This window comes from Rana temporaria, chromosome 1, assembly GCF_905171775.1.
Source record: "Rana temporaria chromosome 1, aRanTem1.1, whole genome shotgun sequence".
Taxonomy (NCBI): domain Eukaryota; kingdom Metazoa; phylum Chordata; class Amphibia; order Anura; family Ranidae; genus Rana; species Rana temporaria.
In genome coordinates this window covers 15,624,119-15,644,244 of record NC_053489.1, presented here as the reverse complement: position 1 = coordinate 15,644,244, position 20,126 = coordinate 15,624,119, and the positions used below count along the sequence as shown (strand labels likewise).

Below are 20,126 nucleotides of genomic sequence, written 5' to 3'. Positions count from 1 at the left end.
AGGATCTCAGCTATGAGGACTGATAGATTACAGGTATTCACTCCGGAGAAGAGATACTTAAAGCAGTTGTATTGTCCGCTTGGTCATTTTTACCTACAGATCAGCCTATAATAAGGCTGACCTGTAGGTAAAATTAATATCTCCTAAACCCCCAGTGGTGAGCGGCCGGCCCTGTGGGAGCTCTGTTCTAAAGTATTTCATAATGAGATAGTATGCGGTGTTCGACTTGCTTTCATGCCTCTGGTCAGAACACCTCTGTGTGACATGAAGAGGGTCCCTTCGCACCCAAGCCCAGGCCCGAGGTCACCCTCGACTATGGGGCACCCTCAAGGGCCACCGACAGCCTAAAACTCCATCTCCAGCTTCCACACAATCTTCCCTGACCCAGCTGGGCTAAACCTAAGTATTTTAAGGGAACCTGCCCCCTGCCAAACCATCTGTTGGGGATTGGTCAGGGCCCTCATGAATACTCCAGGCAGCTCCTCCTCACCTCTGCTCCCATTCTTATAGAATCCTTTGCATATTTCTGCAAGTAGGAGGAGGTCTTAGAGATGCTGTGTGTGAGTCATCCAGCCCTCCCTGAGTCACTCAACCATCCCAGATAATACAACACAGGCTTGGCTGCCAGCCAAGCCTGAAAAATGTACCTACACTACACAAATCCTACTCTAGCACACTACAGGGTGCTACAATTATTAAACCACTCCCATTCACATTCACCCAGTACATGCACATAGAGAAACTAACAGCTATTTCTTCAGAGTAACAACAGGTAGGAATCTTCAACACAGTTTGGTAATATCCATGCAAAGTACATAGATCCCCCAGTAGGTAGTGTTTTTTTCTCAACAAAAGTGGAGTTACTTTTTAAGAGAGGACATGAATACAATGTACAAATATTGTTTAAAAGTGACTTCAGTAACTGTGATAAACTGTCCCTAAAGAGGAGGCGTAACCTTAGATTGTGGAAAGGGATCTTTACTGCTAGAGAAGTAAAAATGTGCAATTCCCTTCCCTAGGAAGTGGCACAAGCTGAGAGTGATGAAAACTTCAAAAAACTTTTAGATGTCTTCCTCAGAAAGCAGAATATATGAGGCTATGGGAACTTTTAAACACTTAAGGACCGCCCCATGTATATTTACTGTGGCAGGGCGGCCTATGATGGACCCCTGTCCTCAACAGAAGTATGACCGCCGTAAAAGCTTCCCTTGCCCGGTACCAGCACAATCCAAGATCCCTTAGCCCACCCAATCACTTGTTGAGACATCAGTGTAGGATAGTAAGAAGCAGAAGACTGTTTATTCTCACACAGGTACAAAGAGATATACACTCAGGGACAATACCCCCTACTTTGCATAATGACACAGGGCGGGGTAAACTTCACCTCCTCCAGTAACATGACACACAGACCGCCTTTAGGAAGGGCTGCAGGAGAAATACCCTCTCCCCTCTAGCAGCTTATCCACATCCACATATACAGTACAGACCAAAAGTTTGGACACACCTTCTCATTCAAAGAGTTTTCTTTATTTGCATGACTATGAAAATTGTAGATTCACACCGAAGGCATTAAAACTATGAATGAACACATGTGGAATTATACATAACAAAAAAGTGTGAAACAACTGAAAATATATTTCATATTCTAGGTTCTTCCACCTTTTGCAGCAGACACATCTCTAGAACTGTTAAGAGGATACTGTGTGAATCAGGACTTCATGGTAGAATATCTGCTAGGAAACCACTGCTAAAGAAAGGCAACAAGCAAAAGAGACTTGTTTGGGCTAAAGAACACGAGGAATGGACATTAAACCAGTGGAAATCTGTGCTTTGGTCTGATGAGTCCAAACTTGAGATCTTTGGTTCCAACCCCTGTGTCTTTGTGCGACGCAGAAAAGGTGAACGGATGGACTATACATGCCTGGTTCCCACCGTGAAGCATGGAGGAGGAGGTGTGATGGTGTGGGGGTGCTTTTCTGGTGACACTTATCAAAATTGAAAGCATACTGAACCAGCATGGCTACCACAGCATCTTGCAGCGGCTTGCTATTCCGTCTGGTTTGCATTTAGTTGGACCATCATTTATTTTTTAATAGGACAATGACCCCAAACACACCTCCAGGCTGTGTAAGGGCTATTTGACCAAGAAGGAGAGTGATGGGGTGCTGCGCCAGGTGACTACCTCTTGAAGCTCATCAAGAGAATGCCAAGAGTGTGCCAAGTAGTGATGTCGCAAACCTAAAATTTCGCGTTCGCGAACGGCGATTGCGAACTTGCGCATATGTTCGCGAATGCGCGAACCGGGTGAACCCGCCATAGACTTCAATGGGCAGGCAAATTTTAAAACCCACAGGGACTTTTTCCGGCCACAATAATGATGGAAAAGTTGTTTCAAGGGGACTAACACCTGGACTGTGGCATGCCTGTGAGGGATCCATGGCAAAACTCCCATGGAAAATTATGTAGTTGTCGCAGAGTCCGTTTTTAATCCATAAAGGGCATAAATCACCTAACATTCACAAATTGTTTGGAATAACGTGCTTTAAAACATCAAGTATGATGTTATATCGATCAGGTAGTGTAAGGCTTAGGGTTAGGGTTAGGGTTACAGATAGGGTTAGGGTTAGGGTAACAGATAGGGTTAGGGTAACAGATAGAATTAGGGTAAGGGTTACAGATAGGGTTAGGGTAACAGATAGGGTTAGGGTTAGGGTTAGGGTTACAGACATGGTTAGGGTTACAGATAGGTTTAGGGTTACAGTCTGTAACCCTAACCTTAACCCTATCTGTAACCCTAACCCTAACTGTAACCCTAACCCTACCCTAACCCTATATGTTACCCTAACCCTAACCATATCTGTTACCCTAACCCTAACCCTATCTGTAACCCTAACCCTAACCCTATCTGTTACCCTAACCCTACCCTAACCCTAACCCTATCTGTAACCCTAACCCTGTCTGTAAAAGGGTTAGGGTTCACAGTGACAGACCAAACTCTGACAGATCAAACTCCCCGTTTAACGCACTGCAAACACCTGCAAACAGTCCATTAGCATTAGCTAATTAGCATCATTTTTTTGTATTTGTTTAGTTGTACTATGCGTGCAAGCTACTGTGACACCAGATATGAGTGGCACTGTGCACTGGCAGAAGTTGGCAGGGTAGACGCTGTAGGCCTGACACACGCCTGCAGACAACTAACTGCTATTCTATTGCAGTCAAAATTGTGTTTTTTCTTTTTAAATGTAATATACTATGCCACCAGATATATGAGTGGCCCTATCACATCTGCCCTATAACAAAAGAATGGCCTGGAAAGGAAGGGGGTAAAACCTTCCTCTGCTGACGTGGTTAAAGAATAAAATCACACACACACACAGGATGAAATGGATGGACCTGTGTTTTTTTCAGCCTTTTAAAGGGATTGTAAAGGTAAAAGTTTTTTTTACCTTAATGCATCCTATGCATTAAGGTAAAAAAAACATCTGACAGCACCGCCCCCCCCCCCCCTCAGGCCCACGTTTTACTTACCTCACTACTTGAAAGTCCCAGGCGCGTGCTTGTCATCTTGTTCGGTTCCCAGCCTGGCCGTTGATTGGCTAGGCTGGGCGGATTGATAGCAGCGCAGCCATTGGCTGGCGCTGCTGTCAATCACAGCAGATGACGCGGCGCGCCGGGGGGCGGGGCCGAGTGATACAGTCGGTGGCTATGGGCGCCGATGTATCACGGGAGTGCGCTCGCAAAAGCTTTCCACCATGCGAGGGAGCTCGCATGAACGTGGAAAGCTTTTGCGAGGAGGAGCCGAGACAGCCGCCCGAGGGACCCAGAAGACAGGATTCGAAGGCCACTCTGTGCAAAACTAGCTGCACAGTGGAGGTAAGTATAACATATTTGTTATTTAAAAAAAAAAAATCTGCCTTTAGTGTCCCTTTAAACTATATAAACTATGCATGTCTAAACATTTGTGCAAGAGTAATAAATAATACATTAATGTTTGTAATATGTGTGTAATGATATCTTTGTTTCCTTTCACCGGGCAAATGTAACATTCTCTAACATTTCAGAAACATTTGATCATGAAAGTTACCATTCACCAATAGAGAAAATGGCCTAACATTATAGGCTGAGAACATTGGACCAGCAGGGGAAGTAATATGAAGAAAACCTCAGCACTGTGTACAGTGCATGGAGAATCCTGTGTGAACGGACAAACAAATGGATTTTCAGTCAGGGTGAGACAATGGTCTGGTATGAACATTGGCTGTTTGGACATTCAGACAAGTGGCCAAACTTTTGCCCATCCAACCTTCTTTTGGATTGGAGATGATAATAACATATAGAATAAATATTTCTACAGCTTCTATATATGACAACCTCCTGCTGTCAGTGATTTTTGTGAATGAGTAGGGATACTATGTAGTCATGAAATTGGGCTTCTACATTATGAAAAAGCCAACCCACCAAAAGACCCCCACAATCCCTGACCAGGGTTGTGGGGAAGAGGCTCTTGTTCCCCCCATGTTGAAGGCATGTGGCCTGGTATGGTTCAGGGGGGAGGTGCCTGCTCATCCCTCCCCTTTCCTGGCCCGCCAGGCAAACTTCCTATTTCATGGGACATCAATGTCTATTAGGTCATATAAGGATAGTATTACTCCACATTTATTACATGTGGCTAAACTATTAATACCCAGATAATGGAAACACACTAAACAACCAACTTTACTTGACTGGAAGAGAGAAGTTAATTTAATAATGGAGGCCAAAAGATGGGTATATCCAGGTAATAGTAGAGAGGACAAGTTTAGAGGAATTTGGACTGAATGGGAACAACGCTCAGTAGAGATTGAATAATACATAGAGCTGCAGGAATTTTTGGTAAAATGGCCATGGGGGAGGGGAAAAAATGAGGGGGCTTTCTTTTTTTTATTTTCTCTCTCCCTTTACTTCCCTTTTCCCCCCTTTTACAACTGCTCTTGTTGTCTCCCCTACCCCACCCCCCACACTTACACAGGTATGGGAGGTGAAGGAGGAAGCACTTAGGGGTCCTATTTTTTATTTTTGTGGTTTTTGTCTTGTTAAAAAAGGAATTGGAACGTGGAAATAGGAAAGGGAAGGTGGGAGGTGGGGAAATGGGAGGGATAGATTATATAGGGGTAATATGGCTTTTTAAAAGCTTCATACACAATGTTGTTGTTTTTTTTATTTGTTTTTTTTTTTATGAATGGTGAAGGAAGGCTTAGGAGAAGCCTCTTAAAGGGGAAAACCTTTTTTTTTCTCGGGGGGGGGGGGGGGTCAAGGGGAACTCTAGGGAGGAGGGGGATGAAGGGAATAGAGAGAACCCTTTTTTTCTTCTATTAGGGGGAGGGGGGCTGTAGGATATTGATAAGGATGTACTATTTCATTGTTTTGATATGTGACATAATATTAAATGGAAATGGAAAAAAAAACAAATACAAATTTTGATAATAAAAAATAAATACACATGAACCTAAACCAGGTATAATTTTTGTCTGGACACATTGGGGGTTATTTACTAAAGGGAAATCCACTTTGCACTACAAGTGCAAGGTGAAAATTGCAACTGCACTTAGAAGTGTAGTTGCTGTAGATCCGAGGGGGACATGCAAGGAAAATAAAAAAACAGCATTTTAGCTTGCACATGATTGGATAATAAAATCATCAGAGCTTCCCCTCATTTCAGATCTACCCCTCAGATTTACAGCGACTGCTTTCAGTGCAATTTCATGTGCACTTTGCAATTGTATAGCTGGATTCAGATAGAGTTAGGCCGGCGTATCAGTAGATACGCCGACCTAACTCAGAATCTGCGCCGACCTAGGTTTAAGTGTATTTTCAAACAGAGATACACTTAAACCTATCTAAGATACGATGGCTTGCGCCGTCCTATCTTAGGGTGCAGTATTTTGGCTGGCCGCTAGGTGGCGCTTCCATTGCGGTCGGCGTAGAATATGTAAATCACTAGATACGCCTATTCACGAACGTACGCCCAGCCGACGCAGTACAGATACGCCGTTTACGTAACGCATTAGCAGGCCTAAAGTTATTCCATCAAATAGATGGAATAGTAATGTTAAAGTATGGCCGCTGTTCCTGCGTCGAAATTCGAAAATTTTACGTCGTTTGCATAAGTCGTCCGTGAATAGGGATTTACGTTGTTTACGTCCACGTCAAAATCAATAGGCCCGTGCAGCGGACTTAGCCGCAATGTACACTGGGAGATGTAGGCGCACGGCGCATGCGCAGTTCAAAAAAACGTCAATCACTTCAGGTCAAAGCATATTGACATAAAACACGCCCCCTCAGCCGAATTTGAATTAGGCGTGCTTGCGCCCGCCGCATTTACGCTACGCCGTCATAAGTTAAGAGGCAAGTACTTTGAGAATACAGTACTTGCCTCTCTGACTTAAGGCGGCGTAGCGTAAATACGCTATGCTACGCCGCCTTGAAGTTAAGGCAATCTACCTTAATCTAGCTAGTAGTTTGCACTTGTAGTGCAAAGTGGATTTGCCTTTCGTAAATAACCCCCATTGTGTTCCAGTACTGAACTGACCAAGTATAAAAAGATACGAGTAAACTTTCATTGGACGATCTCACCTTATACTTTAGTGTGTGTGGATTTATTTCAGATTTTTTGTTATTTGTTTTTAAAGAGAAATCCATGTCATGTAATGCTTGAGCCAAAATGTAGACTGAGATATACACTCTATAGGATGTTTTCTCATCAGGATAATATAAATTAAGGGAAAGTTTCCCCAAACTGCAGTTCCTAAGAGGATGTCTATGTATGTGTGGAATAAGGAAATTTTTCATTTGGTTTTCTGAAAAGCATCCACATTGAGTTATGAGAATATCCTCCATCAGGGGGTCATTTGGGCGGCTGGATGGATAAATACTACGAAAATATTCCAGCAATCCCTTTATGTGGAGATGGGGGAATGTAAACACCAAGCTGCAGTTACTGAGAGCAAAAAACATTTCACTCATTGACCAAGAATCTGGTATAATAAATGTTTTCTCCGTGTAATAAGGGACATTATTATCCAAAAACTTGTAATAAATCAGACTAAATGAGCCACAAATAATAAGAACTTCCGTGGTTGAGGTCCGCAGCTCTGGAGGAATTTTATTATAATTCTTTACAGACACCAGAATCTTGAATTCAATACAAATTCCATGGTTAGATAAATGTTTGCTGAGTTGTCGGATCTCCCTCTCTCCGTATTCATCATCAGATGTAAGGATCCCGACCCAGTTCCACTTCAACCTTTCCAGTAACTTTGCTATGGCCACATATTGCATCTCATCATCCGGAACTGTCCGGAAAAAGTTTGGATACATCTTTCTATCACTCAGCAAAGTATCTCTGGCTCCGTAACTAATCTAGAAAGAAAGAAAAGTCTGTATAAATAATGTGGAACTCTTAATATCCAAATATACAGAAGAGAACCTTAGAAAATGTTTAAATGTTTTTTAGAGAGCAACACACATGTCCTCTCATCTGTCTATAATAGATCTATAAGCAGATTGTAGTGGTGCTTTTATTTCACCAAACTTATCAGATAATGATACGAGAGAAAATGTATTATTTCATAAATGTATGGAATCTGCAGTAAAAGCTGATAATATGGCATTAAAGTGGGAATTTATCAAAACTGGAGCAGCCAGAATCTGGAGCAACCAATCAGCCTCTATCTTCAGCTTGTTTAGTTAAGCTTTGAATATGAAATATGGAAGCTGATTGGTTGCCATACTCAACTGCCCAGATTCTGGCTGCTCCAGTTTTGATAAATTCCCCTCTAAGAGTTCTTCCTCCTGTAATCCCACCTAGGGGTCTCCTGATCATCAGTTTTCTGGACAGACACTCCCACTGCAAGACTGATTTTGGCTTTAGCTGAAGGTGGACAACCGAGTATAAACACAATTACCAGCTCAGCCCCTGAACCTGTATATCCTTTATGGACCAGATCAATGTTTACATTTCCACTATGGGTCTGTCTATTCAACCAGAACTCTCATTTCTTCAGATAACAAATCTGTGATATACTTTTTATACTGTGTATATATATATATATATATATATATATATATATATATATATATATATCATTTTGTTAGCTAAAAATGCTATACTCTCTTGCAAACAATATTTAATTAAAGTTATAGACAAAACTAAAAAGAAAAACACACTTCCATCTACTTTGATCGGTCTTCTCAATACCTTCCTTGCACTGTGTACAAACATTGTATCAATCCCCAAAAACAACTTTGACAGCAACTACAGTACATATAGGATTCAGCCCTATAAGGCTTGATACTCTATATACCGTATTTTCCGGCGTATAAGACGACCCGGCGTATAAGACGACCCCCTAATTTTCCAGGAAAAATTTAGATTTTGGGATATACTCACTGTATAAGACTACCCCCTTCTTACTGTCTTTCTGGAAGCTGAGGGGTAGCCAGAACCGCTGACAGAAACAGGCTTTTTCAAATCTCACTGTGCCATTACATTACATTACATGCCCAGACTGTGCCATTACATTACTCACTGTGCCATTACATTACATGCCGAGACTGTGCCATTACATTACATGCCCAGACTGTGCCACTGTGCCATTACATGCCCCCACATTGCCATCACTTGCCCCCACTGTGCCTGAACTTGTTGCCCCCCCCCCCCCCAGTGCAATAACACTCACTTTTTTTCCCCAGCGCTGACAGTGTCCCATGCTGCGATCGCGATCGTGAAGGATTTCAAAGCCGCGCCTTCACTGCAGAGTGTTCTGTGATAGGATGAACAAAAATCTTCCCAGCAGCGCCTCTGTTATGTTTCCCGCCTATCACAGATGCCTTCTCATCTCGTCCGAGGATGAGAAGGCATCTGTGATAGGAGGAACAAAGAACAGAGGCGCTGCTGGGAAGATTTTTGTTCATCCTATCACAGAACACTCTGCAGTGAAGGCGCGGCTTTGAAATCCTTCATGATCGCGATCGCAGCATGGGAGACTGTCAGCGCTGGGGAAAAAAAGTGAGTACTGAGACTGTACCCGGCGTATAAGACGACCCCCGACTTTGGATGCATTTTTTTGCATCCAGAAAGTCGTCTTATACGCCGGAAAATACGGTACTGTATACAGTATACATGATAGCCCTGGCCCGGTGGTTGTGGGGGTCTGCAGGCGGGAGGCTTTTAAAAACAAAGAGGCCCCCCTATGTGAATGAGTAAGAGGGACATAGCACTCCTACTCGTTGACAGAAAAAGTAACCTATTAATAAAGACACACAAATGTTTGACAAATCTTTTACAAAAAAAAAAGAAACAAGAAAAGCTCCTCATTGTAAATGCATCCTTATTTATGATGTCTGCCGCCTGAGAAATTGTCAACACTAAAAACCCAACAGACCCGGTACACTTGACAGGAAAGGGATGGGGATAGCAATGACACCATTGACCAAGTATGACCATGGCTGAGGATTATAGGTCATGTAAGCCAATGATATTGGTGACTTTGGTGGTTTCTATCTTCCTGAAATATTACTTTTATAAATGATCATCAGGGGGCTGAATGGGCAAAAGTTCAGGCATTTTTCAAATGTCATCACTGCCAAAGATTGGACTGTACCATTGGCCCATCCCTACACAGCACTGCCTTCTTTTTTTAGAACAACCTTATACTTTACCACCAAGGTTATTTGTACCCTTTTGACCCACCTCACCATAAGACGACTTGCTGTCCTGACGTTACATAATATAGAAAATTCTGCTTTTCTTACCTGGGTGTAACCATATAGACTCAGCAGCTGGGCCATTTGGAGAGTGGTGTCAGAATTGAGATCTCCAATGAAACCAGCCAGGGCACCCCGCTCCATACAGGAATAATTTGGAGCTTCCTTTGTATGTCCAGACAATACCTGTAGAACGTCTTTTATAGCTTTATTCACATGTCCACAAGAATCATACACATGATATCCCAGAGTTATGTTGGGCAGAATGTCTGGACTGCGGTTTATTTCATCAATAGCAAATATAAAAGCCAGGAGTTGTCTATATTCTCTCTGGTAAACCCTGCAGGAAATGGAGAGTTTAGAATTGGTCTACAGTACAAGGATTCAAGCAGAAATTCTTTATGGCAAAATGTATAACACATTTCAACTACAGATCTATGGTGGGATTGGTGGCCGTGTGTATTGCTGCATGAAACTTATAATGAAATTCAATCGTTCCTGAATTTATGTGAGTTATAGCCGTGGTTAGAAATTTACGAGGCATGCATTTTAAGGTACCACAATAACATTATATAGTATTTCTGTGAGGGGAATCTCTTTTATGGAGCCCCAGATATCAGTAAAAACCTGACAGGGATTCTTTATCCTTCCCAACTCTATTCAAAAGTTAAAAAAACAATATGGAGTCATTAAGGGCCAAACTCATTCAAGGTCCCATTCACACTTGTGTATTGTGGTAATAATGTACACCTTAACACATAACAATGTATGGCAAAGCACCTTCTCTATGGGCAGTGCAATGTGATGTCATTCATTGTGAATTGCCCCCAATTCATTGTAACTCTAAGCTGTGCTGCCTTATTAAAAAAGGGGTCTTGCATGTTTTTTTCATCCATTGTGTTACATTGGCAGCTATTCATAATAAATAAATGTGAGTATTAACACCTGGCAATAGAATGGGCCATACGAGATTTTCATTAACACATTAAAGGATATGCTTTGATTTTATATAAATGCCGTGTAACAGACTGAATGAGTCCTGCACATTATCACACACATCTCCTAAAGACACAGCTCTGTAGATCAGATTGGAAGCTTTACACTTCATATTTCACTTACGCAGAACACATGAGATTATAAATACGATTTCCTTTCTGCCTCCACCGTGTCACTACAGAATGTACAGAGAATATCCCTCCTATAATGATGTCTCCATCCTGAGAATACTTGTACTCAAATGTATAATTCCTCATAGTCATATCACAGCGGTGAGCAGAGTTCTGGGTGTCAGATGTGCAGGGGGTCACACACAAAGACAACAACCACAATATTCTAAGTGGATAACTGAAGACAACATGGCCGAGTCTCTGATAGACTCCAATGAGTTCTTCTTCTTCTCCCGACCTCATCATCACTGACAGCAGCCCAGGATCCTGACACTGACTTCATGAATCAGCTGAAGGCTGTGAGAGTGTCAGGTTTATAAAGAATAATTCTGTTATGTATTATTGATAGACTGGAATATGAATCTGCTTATAGAGTAGGAAAAAAAAAGCCAAACCTAAAATACACAGAATCCATCAGCACTGTAAAAAGTGAAGGTTATACAAATATAATTATGATATATTGTACATGAAACAGTAAAAATGAGAAGTTTGATGTCCAAGAATGTCATGTTTATTATTGTAATTATTATTATTATTATTATTATTATTATTATTATTATTAATATGCATAACATGAATTTGAATAAAATATAGATATAGGGTAAGGTTCAGCAGTTACCAAAGACTTGTGGTGAATCTCTGGGATTCCAAAAGTTTGGGAATCACAAACTTTTGGCTAAAATATTTCAAGGTTCACCACAAAAATAGAGAACAACCTCTAATGCAGTACACAAGGAATGGATGAAGGAATAGATGAAGGAATGGATGAAGGAATGGATGAAGGAATGGATGACCTATCGATGGATGGGTGGGGGTCACAGCAGTTTTATTGTCTGCGTTGTTAGAGACTAGGGATAAGCTCCGCGTTCGATTCGAACGTATGTTCGAATCGAACATCGGTCGTTCGATCGTTCGTCGAAAATCGAACAAAACGGGTCGTTCGCGCCAAATTCTAATGACACAAAACGTCCCATAATTCACTGGGGCGTTGAGCGCTGATGATTGGCCAAGCATGCTGTATGTCCCGCATGCTTGGCCAATCACAGCGCTCAAAAAACGAAGAGCCAGAATTGGCCAAAGGTATTGGCCAATTATGGCTCAGGGGGATTAGTACACGCCCCCCACTATAAAAGGCTGCCTACACGGCTGCCTAGTGTAGTGTGTTGGTGGTTCTAGAGAAGATCAGTCAGTCAGACAGAGAGAGATAGAGAGATAGAGACACAGGGCCTGATTCCCAAAAGAGATACGCAGGCGGAACTGCTGTTCAGTCTGTGCCTAACTTTGGAAATGATCCTCAAAAGGCTTTTTCCAAAGTTAGGCAGAAAATCTGACATGTGTAAGACACTTACATGGTCAGATCTTAGGATGCAGTATCGCATCCGCCGCTGGGGGCATTTCTCATTGAAATGCAGCTTTGAGTATGCAAATGAGGACTTAAAGCGGGGGTTCACCCTTAGAGGGCACTTTTTCCCCTTAGCTTCCTGCTCGTTTTCTCTAGGGGAATCGGCTATTTGTATTAAAATATGTGCAGTACTTACCCGTTTTCGAGCTACATCTTCTTCCGTCGCTTCCGGGTATGGGCTTCGGGAATGGGCGTTCCTTCTTGATTGACAGTCTTCCGAGAGGCTTCCGACGGTCGCATCCATCGCGTCACGATTTTCCGAAAGAAGCCGAACGTCGGTGCGCAGGCGCAGTATAGAGCCGCACCGACGTTCGGCTTCTTTCGGCTACGAGTGACGCGATGGATGCGACCGTCGGAAGCCTCTCGGAAGACTGTCAATCAAGAAGGAACGCCCGCTCCCGAAGACCCATACCCGGAAGCGACGGAAGAAGATGCAGCTCGAAAACGGGTAAGTACGGCTCATATTTTAATACAAATAGCCGATTCCCCTAGACCGAACGAGCAGGAATCTAGGGGAAGAAAATTTTTTTTTTTAGAAATGGGTGAACTCCCGCTTTAAGCAGATCCACAACGCTTTTCAGCACTGTGATTTCTGCGTAAGTTCCGATTTTGCTTGCGCAAAACTAGGGCTGGTTTTACAATGTGGAAAGTTAGTCACACCTTGTAAAGGCCCATTCAAGCGACGGCATTTGGTATGCATTCCTGAGGGAGAACTCCACAGCAATTTTTAAATTCAAAACCGGCATGGGTTCCCCCCCAGGAGCATACCAGGCCCTTAGGTCTGGTATGGGTTGTAAGGAGACCCCCCCTATGCCGAAAATTCGACGTAGGGGGTCCCCCTACAATCCATACCAGACCCGTATCCAAAGCACGCTACCCGCCCGGGCCCCCCCACCCCAGAGCACCCTGTCCCCATGTTGATGAGGACAGGACCTCTTCCCAACAACCCTTGCCGTTGGTTGTCGGGGTCTGCGGGCGGGGGCTTATCGGAATCTGGGAGTCCCCTCAAATAAGGGGGCCCCCAGATACCGGCCCCCCACCCTAAGTGAATGGATATGGGGTACATCGTACCCCTACCCATTCACCTGGAGGCAAAAAATAAAAGTTATTAAACACACAACACAAGGGTTTTTAAAATAATTTATTAGTCTGCTCCGGAGGCCCCCCCTGTCTTCTTTATTAGCTCTAATACCAGGGGGGGCTTCTTCTTCCGCTCTCCGGGGGTCTTCTCCGCTCTCCGGGGGGGGTTTCTTCTTCCACTCTCCGGGGGGGTCTTCTCCGCTCTCCGGGGGTCTTCTTCTCTCTTCGCCGCTCTCCGCTGTTGACTCGGCGAACCCCGGTTCTTCTGCAGCTGTCCGGTGCGTTCTTCTTCAGCGCTGGCTGCCTGCTATCTTCGTGTGTTAGCTCAATTGCTAGCAGGCAGCCAACGCGGTCTTCTGTGACGTCAGGTTCTTCTCTTCCCTTCTTCCGATGTTGACTCGTCGCCTCTTGTCACTGCAATGATGGAAGCGCGCCTTGCATCCCATTTATATAGGCATCACCGTCCCATCATGCTCCGGTAGGTACCCACGTGGTGGGTGCACGTGGGTAGGCACCCACCACGTGGGTACCTGCCGGAGCATGATGGGACGGTGATGCCTATATAAATGTGATGCAAGGCGCGCTTCCACCATTGCAGTGACAAGAGGCGACGTGTCAACATCGGAAGAAGGGAAGAGAAGAACCTGACGTCACAGAAGACCGCGCTGGCTGCCTGCTAGCAATTGAGCTAACACACGAAGATAGCAGGCAGCCAGCGCTGAAGAAGAAGGCACCGGACAGTTGCAGAAGAACCGGGGTTCGCCGAGTCAACAGTGGAGAGCGGCGAAGAGAGAAGAAGACCCCCGGAGAGCGGAGAAGACCCCCCCGGAGAGCGGAAGAAGAAACCCCCCCGGAGAGCGGAGAAGACCCCCGGAGAGCGGAAGAAGAAGCCCCCCCTGGTATTAGAGCTAATAAAGAAGACAGGGGGGGCCTCCGGAGCAGACTAATAAATTATTTTAAAAACCCTTGTGTTGTGTGTTTAATAACTTTTACTTTTTGCCTCCAGGTGAATGGGTAGGGGAACGATGTACCCCATATCCATTCACTTAGGGTGGGGGGCCGGTATCTGGGGGCCCCCTTATTTGAGGGGACTCCCAGATTCCGATAAGCCCCCGCCCGCAGACCCCGACAACCAACGGCAAGGGTTGTCGGGAAGAGGTCCTGTCCTCATCAACATGGGGACAGGGTCCTCTGGGGTGGGGGGGCCCGCAGTGCGCCCCCCTGCCCCAGAGCACCCAACCCCCCCATGTTGAGGGCATGCGGCCTGGCACGGCTCAGGAGGGGGGGGGCGCTCGCTCGTCCCCACTCCCTTCCTGACCGGCCGGGTAGCGTGCTTTGGATACGGGTCTGGTATGGATTGTAGGGGGACCCCCTACGTCGAATTTTCGGCGTGGGGGGGTCTCCTTACAACCCATACCAGACCTAAGGGCCTGGTATGCTCCTGGGGGGGGGGGAACCCATGCCGTTTTTTTCTTTGAAAAATGGCATGGAGTTCTCCCTCTCAGGAATGCATGCTGAGCGACGCTGTCATTTTTTTTTATAATTATTTGTTTTCCCGGCGCGTATATTTTTTTTCACCCGTCGCAACTTTAGTGTCCCGTCGCAATCCACAAAGCCCGGCGTCAATTACGTTCGCACGCTGCGCGTCGGGAAAATTACGTCACACGCATGCGCAGTACGGCCGGCGAGGGAGCGCGCCTCATTTAAATTTTAAACGCCCCCCGGAGAGGAGGACCGCCTTGCGACGGAGGCACTTAAGTTACACGGCCTGAAATTTCTAGGTAAGTGCTTTGTGGATCAGGCACTTAGGTAGAAATTTTAAGTCAGTGTAACTTAACTGCTGAAAGTTAAGTTAGGCAGCTTTTTTGGGAATCAGGCCCACAGTGTCTTAACTAGATAGATAGATAGATAGATAGATAGATAGATAGATAGATAGATAGATAGATAGATAGATAGATAGATAGGGCCAGATCCACAAAAGAGATACGACGGAGTAACTGCTGTTACTCCATCGTATCCCTTGTCCTAACTTTGGAACTGATCCACAGAATCAGTTTTCCAAAGTTAGGCAGAAGATCCGGCATGTGTAATTGAATTACACTGCCGAATCTTAGGATGCAGTACCGCATCCGCCGCTGGGGGCATTTCGAGTCGAAATGCCGCTTCTAGTATGCAAATTAGCACTTAAGGCGATCCACAAAGCTTTTCAGCTTCGTTTTTTCGCCGTAAGTTTTAGTTTGCAAGTGTAAAACTAGGGCTGGTGTTACAAAGTGTAAACTAGTAACACCATGTAAAAGCCCATTCAAGCGACGGCATTTGGTATGCATTCCCGAGGGAGAACTCCACGGCAATTTGTAAAAACAAAACCGGCATGGGTTCCCCCCCAGGAGCATACCAGGCCCTTAGGTCTGGTATGGGTTGTAAGGAGACCCCCCTACGCCGAAAAATCGATGTAGGGGGTCCCCCTACAATCCATACCAGACCCGTATCCAAAGCACGCTACCCGGCCGGCCAGGAATGGGAGTGGGGACGAGCGAGCGCCCCCCCCCCCCCTGAGCCGTGCCAGGCCGCATGCCCTCAACATGGGGGGGTTGGGTGCTCTGGGGCAGGGGGGCGCACTGCGGGCCCCCCCACCCCAGAGCACCCTGTCCCCATGTTGATGAGGACAGGACCTCTTCCTGACAACCCTTGCCGTTGGTTGTCGGGGTCTGCGGGCGGGGGCTTATCGGAATCTGGGAGTCCCCTCAAATAAGGGGGCCCCCAGATACCGGCCCCCCACCCTAAGTGAATGGATATGGGGTACATCGTACCCCTACCCATTCACCTGGAGGCAAAAAGTTAAAGTTATTAAACACACAACACAAGGGTTTTTAACATATTTTATTAGTCTGCTCCGGAGGCCCCCCTGTCTTCTTTATTAGCTCTAATACCAGGGGGGGCTTCTTCTTCCGCTCTCCGGGGGTCTTCTCCGCTCTCCGGGGGGGGCTTCTTCTTCCGCTCTCCGGGGGGGGTCTTCTCCGCTCTCCGGGGGTCTTCTTCTATCTCCGCCGCTCTCCGCTGTTGACTCGGCGAACCCCGGTTCTTCTGCAGCTGTCCGGTGCCTTCTCCTTCAGCGCTGGCTGCCTGCTATCTTCGTGTGTTAGCTCAATTACTAGCAGGCAGCCATCGCGGTCTTCTGTGACGTCAGGTTCTTCTTCTCCCTTCTTCCGATGTTGACTCGTCGCCTCTTGTCACTGTAATGATGGAAGCGCGCCTTGCATCCCATTTATATAGGCATCACCGTCCCATCATGCTCCGGCAGGTACCCACGTGGTGGGTGCACGTGGGTAGGCACCCACCACGTGGGTACCTGCCGGAGCATGATGGGACGGTGATGCCTATATAAATGGGATGCAAGGCGCGCTTCCATCATTACAGTGACAAGAGGCGACGAGTCAACATCGGAAGAAGGGAGAAGAAGAACCTGACGTCACAGAAGACCGCGATGGCTGCCTGCTAGTAATTGATCTAACACACGAAGATAGCAGGCAGCCAGCGCTGAAGGAGAAGGCACCGGACAGCTGCAGAAGAACCGGGGTTCGCCGAGTCAACAGCGGAGAGCGGCGGAGATAGAAGAAGACCCCCGGAGAGCGGAGAAGACCCCCCCCGGAGAGCGGAAGAAGAAGCCCCCCGGAGAGCGGAGAAGACCCCCGGAGAGCGGAAGAAGAAGCCCCCCCTGGTATTAGAGCTAATAAAGAAGACAGGGGGGCCTCCGGAGCAGACTAATAAAATATTTTAAAAACCCTTGTGTTGTGTGTTTAATAACTTTTACTTTTTGCCTCCAGGTGAATTGGTAGGGGAACGATGTACCCCATATCCATTCACTTAGGGTGGGGGGCCGGTATCTGGGGGCCCCCTTATTTGAGGGGACTCCCAGATTCCGATAAGTCCCCGCCCGCAGACCCCGACAACCAACGGCAAGGGTTGTCGGGAAGAGGTCCTGTCCTCATCAACATGGGGACAGGGTTCTCTGGGGTGGGGGGGCCCGCAGTGCGCCCCCCTGCCCCAGAGCACCCAACCCCCCCCATGTTGAGGACATGCGGCCTGGCACGGCTCAGGAGGGGGGGGCGCTCGCTCGTCCCCACTCCCATTCCTGGCCGGCCGGGTAGCGTGCTTTGGATACGGGTCTGATATGGATTGTAGGGGGACCCCCTACGTCGATTTTTCGGCGTAGGGGGGTCTCCTTACAACCCATACCAGACCTAAGGGCCTGGTATGCTCCTGGAAGGTGAACCCATGCCGGTTTTTTCTTTGAAAATTGGCATGGAGTTCTCCCTCAGGAATGCATGCCGAGCGACGCTGACAATTTTTTTTTTTTTCCCGACGCAACTTTTTTAAGCCGGCGCGATCCACAAAACTCGGCGTAACGTAACTTTGCGCATGCGCAGTACGGCCGGCGCGGGAGCGCGCCTCATTTAAATGGGACTCGCCCCATTTGAATAGGAATGCCTTGCGCCGGCGGAATTTTAGTTACACGGCCTGAAATTTCTAGGTAAGTGCTTTGTGGATCGGGCACTTAGGTAGAAATTTTAAGGCAGTGTAACTTAAATGGGATTTTTTAAGTTACGCCAGGTTTTTGTGGATCTGGCCCATAGAGTAGGAAGTGTAGTCAGTATAGTTAAAAGTACAGTTTGTAGAGAATATATTCACATCCTTAGGCATTGTCAATATATTTATAAACTGTACAGCTCAGCTAGTTTATCTATTAGTATCTGTCAGGCAGGAGATTGTTCTACATGCAGCGCTCTAACGTGTTGTATTGCCTGCATTAGGGATTTACTTTAAATATAATTATTCTGTGTTATTTAACGTGTGCTAGTTAATTGCACACACAGACGCATTACCTGTTACTGCACGTGTGCAATTTATTTGCACAGAAGCGCAGTCGCTGTTAATGCAACTGGGCTATTGAATTTCACAGAAACGCAGTCGCTATTACTGCGTGCGTGCTGTTTAATAGCAACTAAAGGCAGTTGGTGTCACTGCGTGCGTTCTGTTAAATCGCATTTGACCGCAGTCGCTATTACTGCGTGTGTGCTGCTTAATAGCAACTAAAGGCAGTTGGTGTGACTGCGACTATTTTGTTACTTTACACTTGAGCCAAGTCGCTCTTACTGTGTGGTTGCTGTTTAATACCATCTGAAAGCAGTTGGTGTGACAGCGACTATTTTGTTACATAACACTTGAGCCAAGTCGCTCTTACTGTGTGGTTGCTGTTTAATACCATCTGAACGCAGTTGGTGTGACTGCGACTATTTTGTTACTTTACACTTGAGCCAAGTCGCTCTTACTGTGTGGTTGCTGTTTAATACCATCTGAAAGCAGTTTGTGTGACAGCGACTATTTTGTTACATAACACTTGAGCCAAGTCGCTCTTACTGTGTGGTTGCTGTTTAATACCATCTGAATGCAGTTGGTGTGACAGCGACTATTTTGTTACTTTACACTTGAGCCAAGTCGCTCTTACTGTGTGGTTGCTGTTTAATACCATCTGAAAGCAGTTGGTGTGACAGCGACTATTTTGTTACATAACACTTGAGCCAAGTCGCTCTTACTGTGTGGTTGCTGTTTAATACCATCTGAACGCAGTTGGTGTGACTGCGACTATTTTGTTACTTTACACTTGAGCCAAGTCGCTCTTACTGTGTGGTTGCTGTTTAATACCATCTGAATGCAGTTGGTGTGACAGCAACTATTTTGTTACTTTACACTTGAGCCAAGTCGCTCTTACTGTGTGGTTGCTGTTTAATACCATCTGAAAGCAGTTGGTGTGACAGCGACTATTTTGTTACATAACACTTGAGCCAAGTCGCTCTTACTGTGTGGTTGCTGTTTAATACCATCTGAAAGCAGTTTGTGTGACAACGACTATTTTGTTACATAACACTTGAGCCAAGTCGCTCTTACTGTGTGGTTGCTGTTTAATACCATCTGAACGCAGTTGGTGTGACAGCGACTATTTTGTTACTTTACACTTGAGCCAAGTCGCTCTTACTGTGTGGTTGCTGTTTAATACCATCTGAAAGCAGTTGGTGTGACAGCGACTATTTTGTTACATAACACTTGAGCCAAGTCGCTCTTACTGTGTGGTTGCTGTTTAATACCATCTGAACGCAGTTGGTGTGACAGCGACTATTTTGTTACATAACACTTGAGCCAAGTCGCTCTTACTGTGTGGTTGCTGTTTAATACCATCTGAACGCAGTTGGTGTGACAGCGACTATTTTGTTACTTTACACTTGAGCCAAGTCGCTCTTACTGTGTGGTTGCTGTTTAATACCATCTGAACGCAGTTGGTGTGACTGCGACTATTTTGTTACTTTACACTTGAGCCAAGTCGCTCTTACTGTGTGGTTGCTGTTTAATACCATCTGAACGCAGTTGGTGTGACTGCGACTATTTTGTTGCTTTACACTTGAGCCAAGTCGCTCTTACTGTGTGGTTGCTGTTTAATACCATCTGAACGCAGTTGGTGTGACAGCGACTATTTTGTTACATAACACCTGAACGCATAACTATGGCTGGAAGGACAAAGAGAGGCAGAGAGTCACGAGGGCAAGCAGGCTCTGCATCTAGAGGTAACGCAGGTGATGGATGTGGTGCATCCTCTTCAGCACGTGGCCGTGGCCACTCGTCCTTCTTTTCGGGAGCTGGCCGTGTTGAGCCTCAACATGCAGAGAAATTGGTTGAGT

General features: G+C 45.7%; 1 protein-coding gene across 1 annotated transcript in view; it reads right to left on the bottom strand.

The window, feature by feature from the left end:
• The window catches only part of LOC120914847, a 61,789-nt gene that overhangs the window by 29,272 nt on the left and 12,391 nt on the right, over positions 1-20,126 (bottom strand). The window contains exons 3-4 of the mRNA XM_040325556.1: positions 9,661-10,116; positions 7,162-7,401 (exon numbers count right to left, since the gene is read on the bottom strand). Coding sequence (XP_040181490.1) covers positions 7,162-7,401; positions 9,661-10,116 — 696 coding nt within the window. The remainder of the gene's footprint in view (positions 1-7,161; positions 7,402-9,660; positions 10,117-20,126) is intronic.